Raw genomic sequence first — 13,642 nt, forward strand, 5'->3', positions numbered from 1 at the left:
TATTAGAAAATCAATAAGTTATAACAACTGTAAATTTTTAAAATTTCAAATGCATTATTTTTAGGGCAACAGGAAGGAGGAAGAGAACCTGTCAATATCTATTATGCTCTGGTACTTCAAAAAATGTTTTACTTTAATAAAATTATCTTATTATCAGAAGTATAAATTCTTTTTCCCACCCAACATTTCTGAAACTCCAACCAAAGTACTTTTTCCTCTTCTTTACACTCTTAAGTGGAATCTAGCTAATGAAAATGTGGTGAATTGATAAAACATGTCAACTGAGATATTTTGCAAACTACTTGATTAAATGGCTTAAAGGAAAAGGTTACTACTACATTTCTCACACTCTGACAGTCAGCTGAAGGTACATTTCTTCAATAGCAAGATATCCAAACGAAGTGGAAACGAATCTCAAAACCCTAAACTCTTCCTCAATCACTGCACCACCTTTCCCACAGCACACCTGAAATCAAACCATCAGAAACTAATGAACTAATAACAAAAATGAAGCTCTAGCATCAACAGTACATAGAGTATCGAATTTTTCATTCTTTCTAAAGTCCAAGTTTTATCAAGTCATTAAAAGCTTTAAGTGAACTTTATAATAATGCCAATTAGCTGTTTTTTGATGTGTAGTTCTGCACACATGAATATAAATTAAAAATTACCTAACCCTAAGCCAAAATAAACCTTTCCAATACAGCATAGGAAAAAGATTGTGAAACACTGGGAAAATAAAGTTAAGAACTCTTTCAGAAATCTCCAATCTCTCTTTAAATTTTTAAAAGGTAAAGATTCTCGTAACATCTGTATATTTAAATAAAGCCAAATACTAGATAAACCTGTAAATATAAAGCCATAATTTTTCCATCTACTGATACAAGGCACATCAGAAACAATCTTAAAACTTCCATGAACTTCACAGGTAAGACTGAGCCTCAGGCAACCAAAACTTCTGCTTTCTGTTCATCCTATGCTGTCCACACGATAAATCCCAACACTTTCCCCACACTGAACTCAGCTGAAATCTTAACAATATAATGGCAAACAATGTAGAGAAATAACAGATGCATAAATACACCAATCAATACAACTCATACACAAATTTTTAATCCACTGGTTCTCTTTTCGTCTGTGAACCAAAAGATCAGAACTGTTTTCATAACATTTGCCTTTTTCACTGTGCTGTTATTTGCATAATGATACAAGTCTAATGGTAGAAAAAAACTACTTGGTGTTTTAGCATAAATCCAGGCAAGTGGTACTAAACTGTACCATGGCCATTGCATTCTTCATCACTACCCACTTGTGATTTTTTAAAAAGGAGCCAGTCCTTGATGAAGCAATACACATTATTAATTTTATCTTTGCCTTTGAGTACACTTCTTTTTAATATTTGGTATGATAAAATGGGAAGCACACATAAAGCAACTCTGCTGCATAGCTTAGTACAATGCTTGTCTTGTTTGAGTTGAGAGCTAAAATTTTACCATGGAATATCATTTTTTACTTGAAAGATAGGCAGACAAACTATCATTATTCCAATTTGACTATCTGGCATTTTCTCAAAAATGAGCAAGACAGTCACTTCGAGAAAAACAAGTGACAGTACTGATAAAATTTGAGTTTTCAAGCAAAAATTAGAATTCTGGAAAATCAGAATTATCCTCCACTATAAACTCAATAGCATTTCAATACTTAAAAAGATTTTTGATGCAATCAAAGGTGACATTAAAGAATATATATTTTAATATTATATAACAAAACATATTATTTGGAAGCTCCAAATAACTCAGTGAAGCAGTATTTTCCAAATGACCAGTACATCATATTACAAAATCAAGCATGGCTAAAAGATTCTCAAGTACAAGATAGACCAATGGATCAGAGTTTCAAAAATTCAGATATGGTTTTATGTTACACATCACAGATAACCTTTAAGGAATTACCACTTAAGGAGTTTTGGTGTATCGTCAAAGAAAAATATCCGCAATTATCTGAAAAGGGTAAAAAAAAAGTCTCCTCTATTTTCCAGCTGCATACTTGTAAAACACCAGATTTTCTTCATATACTTCAACCAAAATAACATATGGTAACAAATTAAATGCCAAAGAAAATGTAAGAATCTAGCTATCGTGTATTAAGCCAGACATTAAAGAGATGTGTAAAAACATAAAACAATGCCACTCAAAAATTTTTCGGAGATTTTGGAAAAGCAACTTTTGATAAAAAATTTTACATTAACATACAATGGTAATACTTTATTACTACTTCAAAAAAATAAGTTTCTCATTTTTAATTCCCAGTAAATACCAAATAGATATAACCCATAGTAACAGAAGTTCTTTGAGGTCCTCAAATTAAGTGTATAAGGGAATCTTTTCTTTTCTTTTTTTTTTTTTAATGTAAGGGAATCTAAAGACCAAAAAGTTTTGAGAACTGCTGACTTGAAACTAATATAGGAGGAGACATTTATTGATTAAAAAAGGCTGTTAGATCATAAGTGGCTACAGTTCAGCTTCAAAAACTAAGCGTCTTCCAAAGTACAACTCAACAAAGGTCAATTCCAATAATTTAAATATGCTGTTTTAATTTATAATATTGTAATTGGTATGTATATGCATGACTGGGACATTATGCTGTACACCATAAACTGACACATTGTAACTGACTGTACTTCAATTTAAAAAAAAATATAATATGGTAAATGGGGACAGGTATAAAACCAACACTAACAAAGGTCTCTAGAGTCATCATAACTATAAAATGACCCAAACAGAATCATCTGATGATGTTTGCTTACTAAACCAGAATATTTCTGAAATGCCAGTTTAAATCAACAAGTGCTTTCATTATGATAACATGTAAATATTATACCATAACTAATATTTGTTATCATAACAATAATTCTTAAGACTAAAACGTCTGAGAACTGCTAAACTGTCACTTAATGTTTACTTCCCTTAGGTCTCTAACATATCTTCCCACAGCTACTTTTGATGAGATATACAAAGTAGGCAAAGGCAACCTAGTATCTCCAGTAAGTGTTTGCCAGCTACCTCATAGAAAAACTCAGAGACAAAACATTAAGTCACCAAAATTTCAATCTCTATAGTTTCATGCAATATAGTATCCACTAATTTCCTAAAATAAATTTATTAAGAGCTGCTAATATGTGAGGCCCTGTGCATTCTAGGGATATTTCTCCCCTAACTTCTCTTTCATCAAAGACGGGTATCAAAGAATGTATTTTTTACCATTATGCAACCAATCACCCAAAACTAAAATATTAACATATAAATATGAATTGAAATTTATAGATATCAATACCAAATCAAGAAGACCACCGTGACAGACACATCTATTTTTGTTACATGATATTCCCTACCCCTTTCCTTTGGTAATAGTCCTATTTTTCTGGGACAAACTAGCTCCTCCCTACAACCACTGTTCTTGGTACACGCATAAATTACAACGAGCAGCTCTACTCTGGAAGATGAATGGACACATGACCCACTTTAGGCCAGAACCTGTCTCCTGCCACCACACAGGAATCTGCTCTTAAGCAGAACAACAGATGGAAGGAAACAGGTTGAACTTTCACAGCAATAGCCACATGCTAAAGAGATTCTTCTATGAAACTTCGTTACTAAATTCTCCAGATCTGCCATATTATTCTCTGTTTTTCCTTTCAACTCTGCAACGTATCTATCAATCTTCTAATAAACTACCTATTTTCTTTTCATTAGCCAAGATGTTTCTATGCCTTGCAATTAAGGAATCCTGACTACTACTAAACCTCCAATGAATCCATCTAAAAACGACTGTTAATAGCATGCATTTGAAATGATATTAAACCTTGCTGGTAAGTAAATAAATAAAAATACTTAATGAATTTACCTCTCTAAATCAGTACTATCCAGAAACTTTTGCAATGACAGAACTACTCATCTGCATTGTTCAATATGGTAGCCAGTAACCACATGTGACTACTGGGCACTTGAAATGTGGCTAGTACACCTATGGGAGTGATTTTTAGATTTTATTTAATTTTAGTTGGTTTAAGTTTAAATTTAAATAACCACATGTATCTAGTGGCTACCTTATTGGAAAGCATAACTCTAAATTAACAAAATAAAGAACACCCATTTAAATTTACTGTTTTCAGGTCCTCAGGAAAACACTGCTAATGGCAATGCAAACTGGGCCAAGACTTTTAAATAGTCTGGAAATATTTATCAAAAGCCATAGAAAAGTTCACTCTTTGAATCTAATAAATTTATACAAATAAGTCAAAAGAAGGAAAAAAGGGCATACGAATGAAGGTTGTATAGAAGCAACATAGTAATGACAAGCTACTTAGAATAACTCAAAAGTTCAGAAAAAAGAATGACAGTAAATATATAATACAGTTAAACACTTTAATATACAGTTTATAAATGATTTAATAGACATTCAAAATACAGTTAAAAAGCTATCAAAAAGTAAATTAGAATGCCATGTAAACATAGAAAAGTACCAACAAAAAGTTAAATCAGTCCAACAATGCATTAAAAGGATCATACAGCATGATCAAGTGGGATTTATCCCAGGGATGCAAAGATTTTTCAATATCCGTAAATCAATGTGATATATCACATTAACAAATTGAATAATAAAAACCAAATGATCATCTCTAGAGATGCAGAAAATGCTTTTGATAAAATTCAACATCCATTTATGATAAAACCTCTGCAGAAAGTGGGCACAGAGGGAACATAATGTAATGGAGGCCATATATGAAAAACCCACAGCTAACATCATACTTAATGGTGAACAGCTGAAAACATTTCTTCTAAGATCAGGAACAAGACAGGGATGCCCATTTTCACCACTTTTATTCAACATAGTTTTAGAAGTTCTAGCCATAGCAATCAGAGAAGAAAAACAAATAAAAGGCATCCAAATTGGAAAAGAAGTAAAATTGTCACTGTTTGCAGATGACATGATACTATACATAGAAAATCCCAAAGACGCTAGCAGAAAACTAGAGCTCATCAACTAATTCAGTAAAGTTGCAGGATACAAAATTAATATACAGAAATGAGTTAGAGGAGAGAAGCAAGATGGCAGAATAGAATGACGCTTATAGCTCACCCTTTCCCACAAATACACCAAAACTCACATCTACGGACCTACTCAGCCAACCAGAGCACCTGCCGAACTCCGACAGAACATCACCCTCTTCGAAAGACAAAGACGCCAAAAACCTGGTAGGAGAAAAGGAAAAAAGAAAGAAGAAAAAGCAAAACAGTGCGGGACGATCCCACGGGGAAGGAGCGGCAAAGGAGGACTGGCGCTCGTTCGCTGGGTCTCCCCTCTCCAACAGAGAGGCCAGTGGGATGGAGGGGGAGCCTCCGAGGCTCAGATCTGCCCTGAGCACCCCTTGACCAACAGAACTGAGTTAAACGGGCACAAAGGGTCCCTGTGACACCCAGCCCGGGATGCGAGCCGGCAGCTGAAGCCGGGACAGGCTGCCAGGGCCGGGCGGAGGACTGGAGCAGCTGCACTGAGGCAGCCCTGAGGGACTGCAGGGTGCTGCACGCCATCACTGGGAGGGGATACGGAGCAGAACAACCTCGGTCCCCCATAAGTTGCGAAAAAAGCAAAGCAACATGGCTGGTGTGCCATGGGGGGAGAGGCGCCGTAGCCTTTGTCTCCTCAGACCTGCGCCGCCATTACTGGCACTTCTCGCAAGAACAGAGGTGGGGCGCAGCCACAGCTGCCATCTCCTCCTGTGCGCAGCGCCCCGGCGGGGGCAGGGCCGAGACCTGAATCTGCACTCTGGGGCTCCGCAATCTCCTAGGCAGAACTGAGACTTGTTTACAGCCCGAGGCAAATAGGATCTTTCTGCCCTGGCACCTCAGAGAACTCGCACCACCAAGACAAACAAGGAGCTGAGATTTGGCACGGAGCAGGGGTGGGGCCGTTCCGCGGTCGTCCCCGAGCTCGCCTTCAGAGCGCCAACCTGAGGCGGAGCGGGCAGCTGCACAGAGCAGTGGATTGACCGGCGCCAGGAGAGGGCAAGTGGCCACTAGCCTTCCTGGCAGGAATGCAGCACCTGACCAAGGTGCTGGGAGGGAGTGTGATCCGCCCACCTGCCTCACCAGAGCACATCATCTGACTGCAGCATCAGGAGGGGGAGTGACCTGCCTGCCCACTGGGTAAGAACTCAGCACCTGACCCAGTGCTGGGAGGGTGCACAATCTGCTAGCCAACAGCCACTGGGAGCAGCACAGACAAGGGTGCCAACAGAAGGCCTCTGGAAACAGCAAGCTGAGCTTGCGAAACAGGGCGAAGACACAAAGACCTCCAGTAAAATCATTAAGAGCACACCATCTCCAGGAGAACTAGATAACTGATACTCCTTAAGCCACAGAGCCAGAGACATGAGCAATATGAAGCAGAGGAACCACTCCCAATTAAAAGATCAAGAGAAATCCCCTTAAAGCACGATCAAGGAAATAAACATTGATGGCCTACTAGATCAAGATTTCAAAAAAGAAGTGATCGAACTACTGAAGGAACTAAAAGAAATAATGTTTAGAGATATAAAATATGTCAAAAATGAAATAGAAGCAATAAAGAAGAACCAAGTAGAAATAGTAAATTCATTTGCTGAGATGAGAGCTGACCTAAAGGCTGTATAAAGCAGGCTAGATAATGCAGAGGAACAAATAAATGACCTAGAAGACAGGACAACAGAAAGCACCCAATCAGAACAGCTGAGAGAAAAACAAATAAAAAACAATGAAAACAATATAAGGGACCTATGGGATAATATAAAGCGTGCCAGTCTACACATAATAGGGGTTCCAGAAGAGGAAGAAAGAACAAAGGGGATTGAAAAGGTACTTGAAGAAATCATGACTGAAAACTTCCCAAACCTAAGTGAATCATATATCCAGGTACAGGAGGCTCAGAGGGTCCCAAACAGGAAGAACCCAAACAGACTCACGCCAAGACATATCATAATCAAGATGGCCAGAGTCAAGGAGTCAAGGATAAAGAAATGATCCTAAAGGCAGCAAGAAAAAAACAAAGAGTGAGTTACAAGGGAACACCCATAAGGCTCTCAGCTGATTTCTCTACACAAATACTACAGGCCAGAAGAGAGTGGCAAGATATAGTCAAAGTCCTGAATGAAAAAAAGATGCAGCCTAGGATACTCTATCCAGCAAGGCTATCCTTTAGAATAGAAGGAGAGATAAAGAACTTCACAGACAAGCAAAAACTGAAAGAGTTTAGCAACACTAAACCCATGCTAAAAGAAATATTGACAGGTCTACTCTAAATAGAAAAGCAGGATGCTACAAAAATGAGAAACTCATAACTGGAAAGGAGATTACTGCCATGAATTACAAAAAGAATAAACACAAAATTGTAAAAGAAGACATCTAAATCATTAAGAGTGGGAGAGGGAAGCAAGGAAAGCCACTGTGGAAAAGTATGGAGATTCCTCAAAAGACTAGGAATAGACTTACCATATGACCCAGGAATCTCGCTCCTGGGCATATACCCAGAAGGAACCCTACTTCAAAATGACACCAGCACCCCAATGTTCATAGCAGCACTATTTACAATAGCCAAGACATGGAAACAGCCTAAATGTCCATCAACAGATGACTGGATAAAGAAGCTGTGGTATATTTATACAATGGAATACTATTCAGCCATAAAACTGACAACAATGCCATTTGCAGCAACATGGATGTTCCAGGAGAATGTCATTCTAACTGAAGTAAGCCAGAAAGAGAAAGAAAAATACCATATGAGATCGCTCATATGAGGAATCTAAAAAAATAAAATAAAATAAATACAAAACAGAAACAGACTCAGCCATAAAATACAAACTTGCAGTTGCCAAGGGGGCCAGGGGTGGGAAGAGACAGACTGGGATTTTAAAATGCAGAATAAATAAACAAGATTATACTGTATAGCACAGGGATATATATACAAGATCTTGTGGTAGGTAGCTCATAGCGAAGAAAAAATGTGACAATGAATATATATATATATGTTCATGTATAACTGAAAAATTGTGCTCTACACTAGAATTTGACACAACATTGTAAAATGACTATCACTCAATAAAAAATTTTAAAAATAAATAAAACATCAGAAAAACTTAAAAAAAAAAAAAAGGAGTTGCATTTCTACACACTAACAACGAAATAGCAAAAAAAAAAAACTTAAGCAAACAATCCCATTTACCATCACATCAAAAAGAATGAAATACCTAGGAATAAACCTACCTAAGGAGGCAAAGGACCTGTACCCTGAAAACTATAAGACACTGATGAAAGAAATGAAAATGATGCAAACAGATGGAAAGATATACCGTGTTCTAGGATAGGAAGAATCAATAGTTAAAATGACCATACTACCCAAGGCAATCTACAGATTCAGTGCAATCCCTATCAAACTACCAATGATATTTTTCACAGAACTGGAACAAAAAAATGTTAAAATTTGTATGGAAACACAAAAGACACCGAATAGCCAAACAATCTTGAGAAAGAAGAACAGAGCTGGAGGAATCACGCTCCCTGGCTTCAGGTTATACTACAAAGCTACAGTAATCAAACAATACAGTACTGGCACAGAAACAGACATATACATCAATGGAACACGAAAGAAAGTCCAGAAATAAACCCACACACTTATGCTCAATTAATCCATGACAAAGGAGGCAAGAACATACAATGGAGAAAAGACAGTCTCTTCAATAAGTGGTCCTGAGAAAACTAGACAGCTAACATGTAAAAGAATTAAGTTAGAACATTCTCTAATACCATATACAAAAATAAACTCCAAATGGGGGGGAAAGGTATAGCTCATTGGAAGAGCACATGCTCAGCATGCACAAGGTCCTGAGTTCAATCCCCATTACCTCCACTCAAAAGGAAAGAAAGAAATGAACTTAATTAACTCCTTCTCAGAATAAATGAAAGAAATTTTACAAAAAATAAAGTGTTCTAAAAATTAAAAAAAAAAAAAACGCAAAGTGGATTAAAGACATAAATGTAAGACCATGTACTATAAAACTCCTAGAGGAAAACAAATAAAACACTCTTTGGCATAAATCACAGCAATATTTTTTTCGAATGAGCTCCTAGAGTAATGGATATAACAGCAAAAATAAACAGATGGGATCTAACTAAACTTAAAAGTTCTTGCACAGCTAAAGATACCATAAACAAAATGAAATCACAACCTATAGAATGGAAGAAATATTTGCAAATGATTCGACCAACAAAAGACTGATACCCAAAATATGCAAACAGCTCATACAGCTTAATATCAAAAAACAAACAACCCAACCAAAAAATGGGCAGAAGACCTAAATAGGTATCTCTCCAAAGAAGACATCCTGATGGCCAAAATGCACATGAAATGATGCTTAATATTGCTAATTGTTAGAGAAATGCAAATCAAAACTACAGTGAGGTGTCCCCTCATACCAGTGAGAACGGCCATCATTGAAAAGTCTATAAATAAATAAATGCTGGAGAGGGTGTGGAGAAAAAGGAATCCGCCTACATTGTTGGTGGGAATGTAAATTGGTATGGCCACTATGGAGGACACTATGAAGATTCCTTCAAAAACTAAAAATAGACTTACCATATGATCCAGATATCCCATTCCTGGGCATATATGCAGAGAAAACTATAATTCAAAAAGACACATGCACCCCAATGTTCACAGCAGCACTATTTACAATAGCCAAGACATGGAAACAACCTAAATGCCCTTCGGCAGATGAACAGATAAAAAAAGATGTGGTATATAGCTACAATGGAATACTACTTATCCATAAAAAAGAATGAAATAATGCCATTTTCAGCAATAGAGGTTATCAAATTAAGTGAAGTTAAGTCAGACAGAGAAAAACAAATATCATATGATGTTGCTTATATATGGAATCTAAAGAAAAAAAGATACAAATTTTATTTACAAACCAGAAATAGACTCATAAAACAAACTGTGGTTACCAGCGGGGAAAGGTCGGGGGAGGGATAGATTAGGAGTTTGGGGTTAACAGATATACACCACCACATATAAAATAGATAAACAACAAGGACCTACTGTGTAAGATAAAGATAGGGAACTACCTTCAATTTCTTATAATGAACTCCAATGGAAAAGAATCTGAAATGTATGTACATATACATATATATGTATATGTAAACCTGAATAGCTTTGCTGTACACCTGAAATTAGCATTGTAAATCGACTACACTTCAATAAAAAATAAGAATTAAAAATAAATTATAAAATTTTTAAAAATTAAAAAGTTAAATAGGGGCAGAAGAGTGAATAAACATGTTAACATACCATAATTATAATCATGTTTGAAGAAACTACACAATATAAAAATCTAGAGGCTCACAGAAAAATGTAATAGTTGTATTTAGAAGTATACATTTTCAATTACTTTGTAATTTTCCTAAATGACATTGAATAGTTCCTCCCTTAAATTACTAATTTATTTTTTAAGATTTGGGGGGGTGAGGGAGGGGTAATTAGGTTTGTTCGTTTATCTATTTACTTATTTATTATTATTATTTTTAATGGAGGTACTGGGGATTGAACCCAGGACCTTGTGCATGCTAAGTATACACTTTACCACTGAGCAACACCCTTCCCAAATAACTAGTTATTTTTAAATGACATTTTGCTGTCTTACTCTTTAATTACTTCCTCTGCTTTTTTAACCACCTTTCTATTGAACACAAATTTAATGGAAAATATTAGTGGCCTTAACAAATAACTGTCCCCCTAATTAGAAAGAGTTAGTAAATCATGGAGCTTTACAGAGAAGCAGCACAGAATTCAGCAAACCTAGAGCACCTAGAGCTATGTATAGGGAGTTCTTGAATTCTCTAAAGCTTCCTAAACAGTGTGTCCAATGGTTCCAGCTATGTGCTAGGATAATGACTCCAGCCTACCACATACACCAAGTTCACTCAGTATGCCTAATACATAATATCACTTTACACATCAACAAAAGTAGACAGCACCATCTTAAAGGATCACAAATCCTCTCGTTATAGCCTAGTTCAATCTAGTTCCAGTGTAGAAGCTGGAAAACAGTCAATTAAACCACTCTTTCTCTAGCAACTCTACTTCAAAAGGTTCTGAAATTTTAACTAACCCAACTAGTACACTAATAATAGAACAACAAATAAACTTGAAGAAGAAATATATGTAAGAGGTGGTATTTTTAAAGACAGGAATAAATGCTCATAACTGAAAACTCCTTAGCAAGAATGTTTCTTTAAAATTTTCTTGTTCTTTTTCATATACAAACTAATCTTTCATATACCATTACAATCTGTGTGAGTTAGTGCTTGAGTGAATTTACATTTAGAATGAAATGCTCAAAAACTAAAGTCCGTTCAACTGAAATAGTACCTTGTTGATGCTGTAACACTATTTGGTTCCAGGATGTTTTCAGTCATCCTTAATTGTACCACCTCTGGCATGTCAGATGATTTTTCTGCACCCTCTTCTGGAAGTTCTTCTATACGTTCTAGCTTTTCATCTTCCTCTTCTTCCTCAGAAAGTTCATTAACCTATATAAATAAAAGGAAACAGAATTAAAGTTTAATGAAACTGTTAATTGACATTATCTAAGACATACTAATTCTAAGAAAATTTTAAATACAACTTATGTTTCACTTCATTTTCTAGGACCAATTTCTCTTACAAAGTAAATAGCTGCCAAATTTTCCATATTAGAAAAAACCTGCAAACCAAACATAACATTTTAAAGCAGGAAATAATTATTTCATTAGTTCATCACCAGGAATGAGTAAGACTCCAAACTATGAAAAAGCCTACACAGTGTAGTTAAATTAACGTTAAGAAAGCTTCATTTCCTAACCAATCAGATTTATAAATCTAATAGCTACGAGAAGACTTCAATTGATCTCTCCAATTTCCAAGTGCACTGAACAAGCGACTTCAATACAGAATAAGTGTGGAAAAAAAGGAGGGCATAAAAATTTTGCTGTAAGGTCTTAATTCTGTTTTAGAAAATGATGAGTAACTTCTAAATGATTTAGACTGAATATTTCATGAAGAGACTGGACCTTACAATAAGGAAGAGCTCACTGTTCTGACCATTAAGCACAACTCAAGGTTATAATTCTCCTTCTGGCAGAGGCTAAAAAACATTTTCTGTTATCAAACTGGTTACGTAAGCAAATAATCTCTCTACTAAAAGGACCCTGAAATATGTGAGAAGGAAAACCAACCAAATATTTTCAAGTGAGAAATATGTTACACTATTCCAATGAAGAAACCAGTCATAAATGGTCTTAACATCTTTTATAAATTAATATTAGTCATTAAAAACACTAAGTAGTAAACCTATACTTTTGTCCATTCTAGCCAAATGCACTGGCAATACCGAGAATAAACTGACTGCTATATGTAACAAGGATGTTTTTCCTGACATCAGGCAAATAGAATTGCAAGAGTACTCTCAGAAATGAAAACTTCAACCAGAAGAAAGGTAATTACACTATGATATTCTACCACACTCTAATCAATGAGTACAGGTTACCTGTTTTCAAGTATAATACAGTAAGTACTTAGAACCCAGGATTTGGAGGCAGGAAGACCTATGTTCCCATCCCTACTGTGCCCTTACCTATCTTTGACAACTTACTTCTCCAGGCCTATGTATAGAATGGAGATGTTATACTACTTACACACAGGGCTAGTTGAAAGTATGAAATAATATATGAAAACTCTTCAGCAGTGTTTATATATAATAAGCAATAAATAATAGTAACCATTACAACTGGAATGATCTTATTTCATATAACATTAATCCTAGTTTCTACATGGAACATCACTTTTTATTAGAAATGAAGAGACTTCCATCCTAACTACCTAAAGCAGGAGCTCTCAATCACTAAATAAGTCACTAAAAATTCGTATTTATAATAGTGAATTTGGCCTCAATTTGTGAACCATTTACTTTATACATAAAGCACATGCAACAGATTCTGCTGAATTTGTTTTGCTTGTAAATTCCATCCCTCATCTATCTCCTATCAGATATATACAGTGATAAAAAGACTGAAAGTCATTGGCTTAAAGGGTTACTAATTGAGAGGTGAGATTTATATACAAAGGTGAAAATTTCAAATAATAGGTGAGTTTTTAAAGTGGATCAAATGGAAAATTATCCTCTTTCTCTATCTGTGTATTTAACAAATTAGTGAAAATCAAGAATGTATTTACTCAAGATCTACCTGTTAATCCAAGCAAGAAAAAAACTAGCAAGAAAATACTGTTTTCAGAAGTATAAAACGGGGATTTCTGTGGGTGTTTAAGGCTTGGGCACAAGAACAGAATTATTAAAAAAAAATTTAAGATGGTTATTTAAACTAAGAATAGATATTTGAACTGAGAACAGACGATTTTTATTCAGTCCACAAATTTTTGGTACAGATGTACTACTTTAACATGTACATCATATGTTTTAAAATCAGTTTGTATCTACAGTCAATAGCTCTTAGTAACTACAAAAGCCCTATACTCAATTAAATTGAATGTTAAATTCAATAATGTAAATTAGCTG

At 35.5% G+C, this 13,642-nt stretch overlaps 1 protein-coding gene across 14 annotated transcripts in view; it reads right to left on the reverse strand.

Annotated features, from left to right (window-relative positions):
- FAM13B (family with sequence similarity 13 member B) overlaps positions 1–13,642 on the reverse strand; it is a 99,677-nt gene that overhangs the window by 46,125 nt on the left and 39,910 nt on the right. For all 14 annotated transcript variants that reach the window (XM_074360718.1, XM_010971665.3, XM_045507712.2 and 11 more), the window contains one exon: positions 11,461–11,621. In XM_074360718.1, the coding sequence (XP_074216819.1) occupies positions 11,461–11,621 (161 nt within the window). The remainder of the gene's footprint in view (positions 1–11,460; positions 11,622–13,642) is intronic.

Source organism: Camelus bactrianus, chromosome 3 (genome assembly GCF_048773025.1).
Source record: "Camelus bactrianus isolate YW-2024 breed Bactrian camel chromosome 3, ASM4877302v1, whole genome shotgun sequence".
Taxonomy (NCBI): domain Eukaryota; kingdom Metazoa; phylum Chordata; class Mammalia; order Artiodactyla; family Camelidae; genus Camelus; species Camelus bactrianus.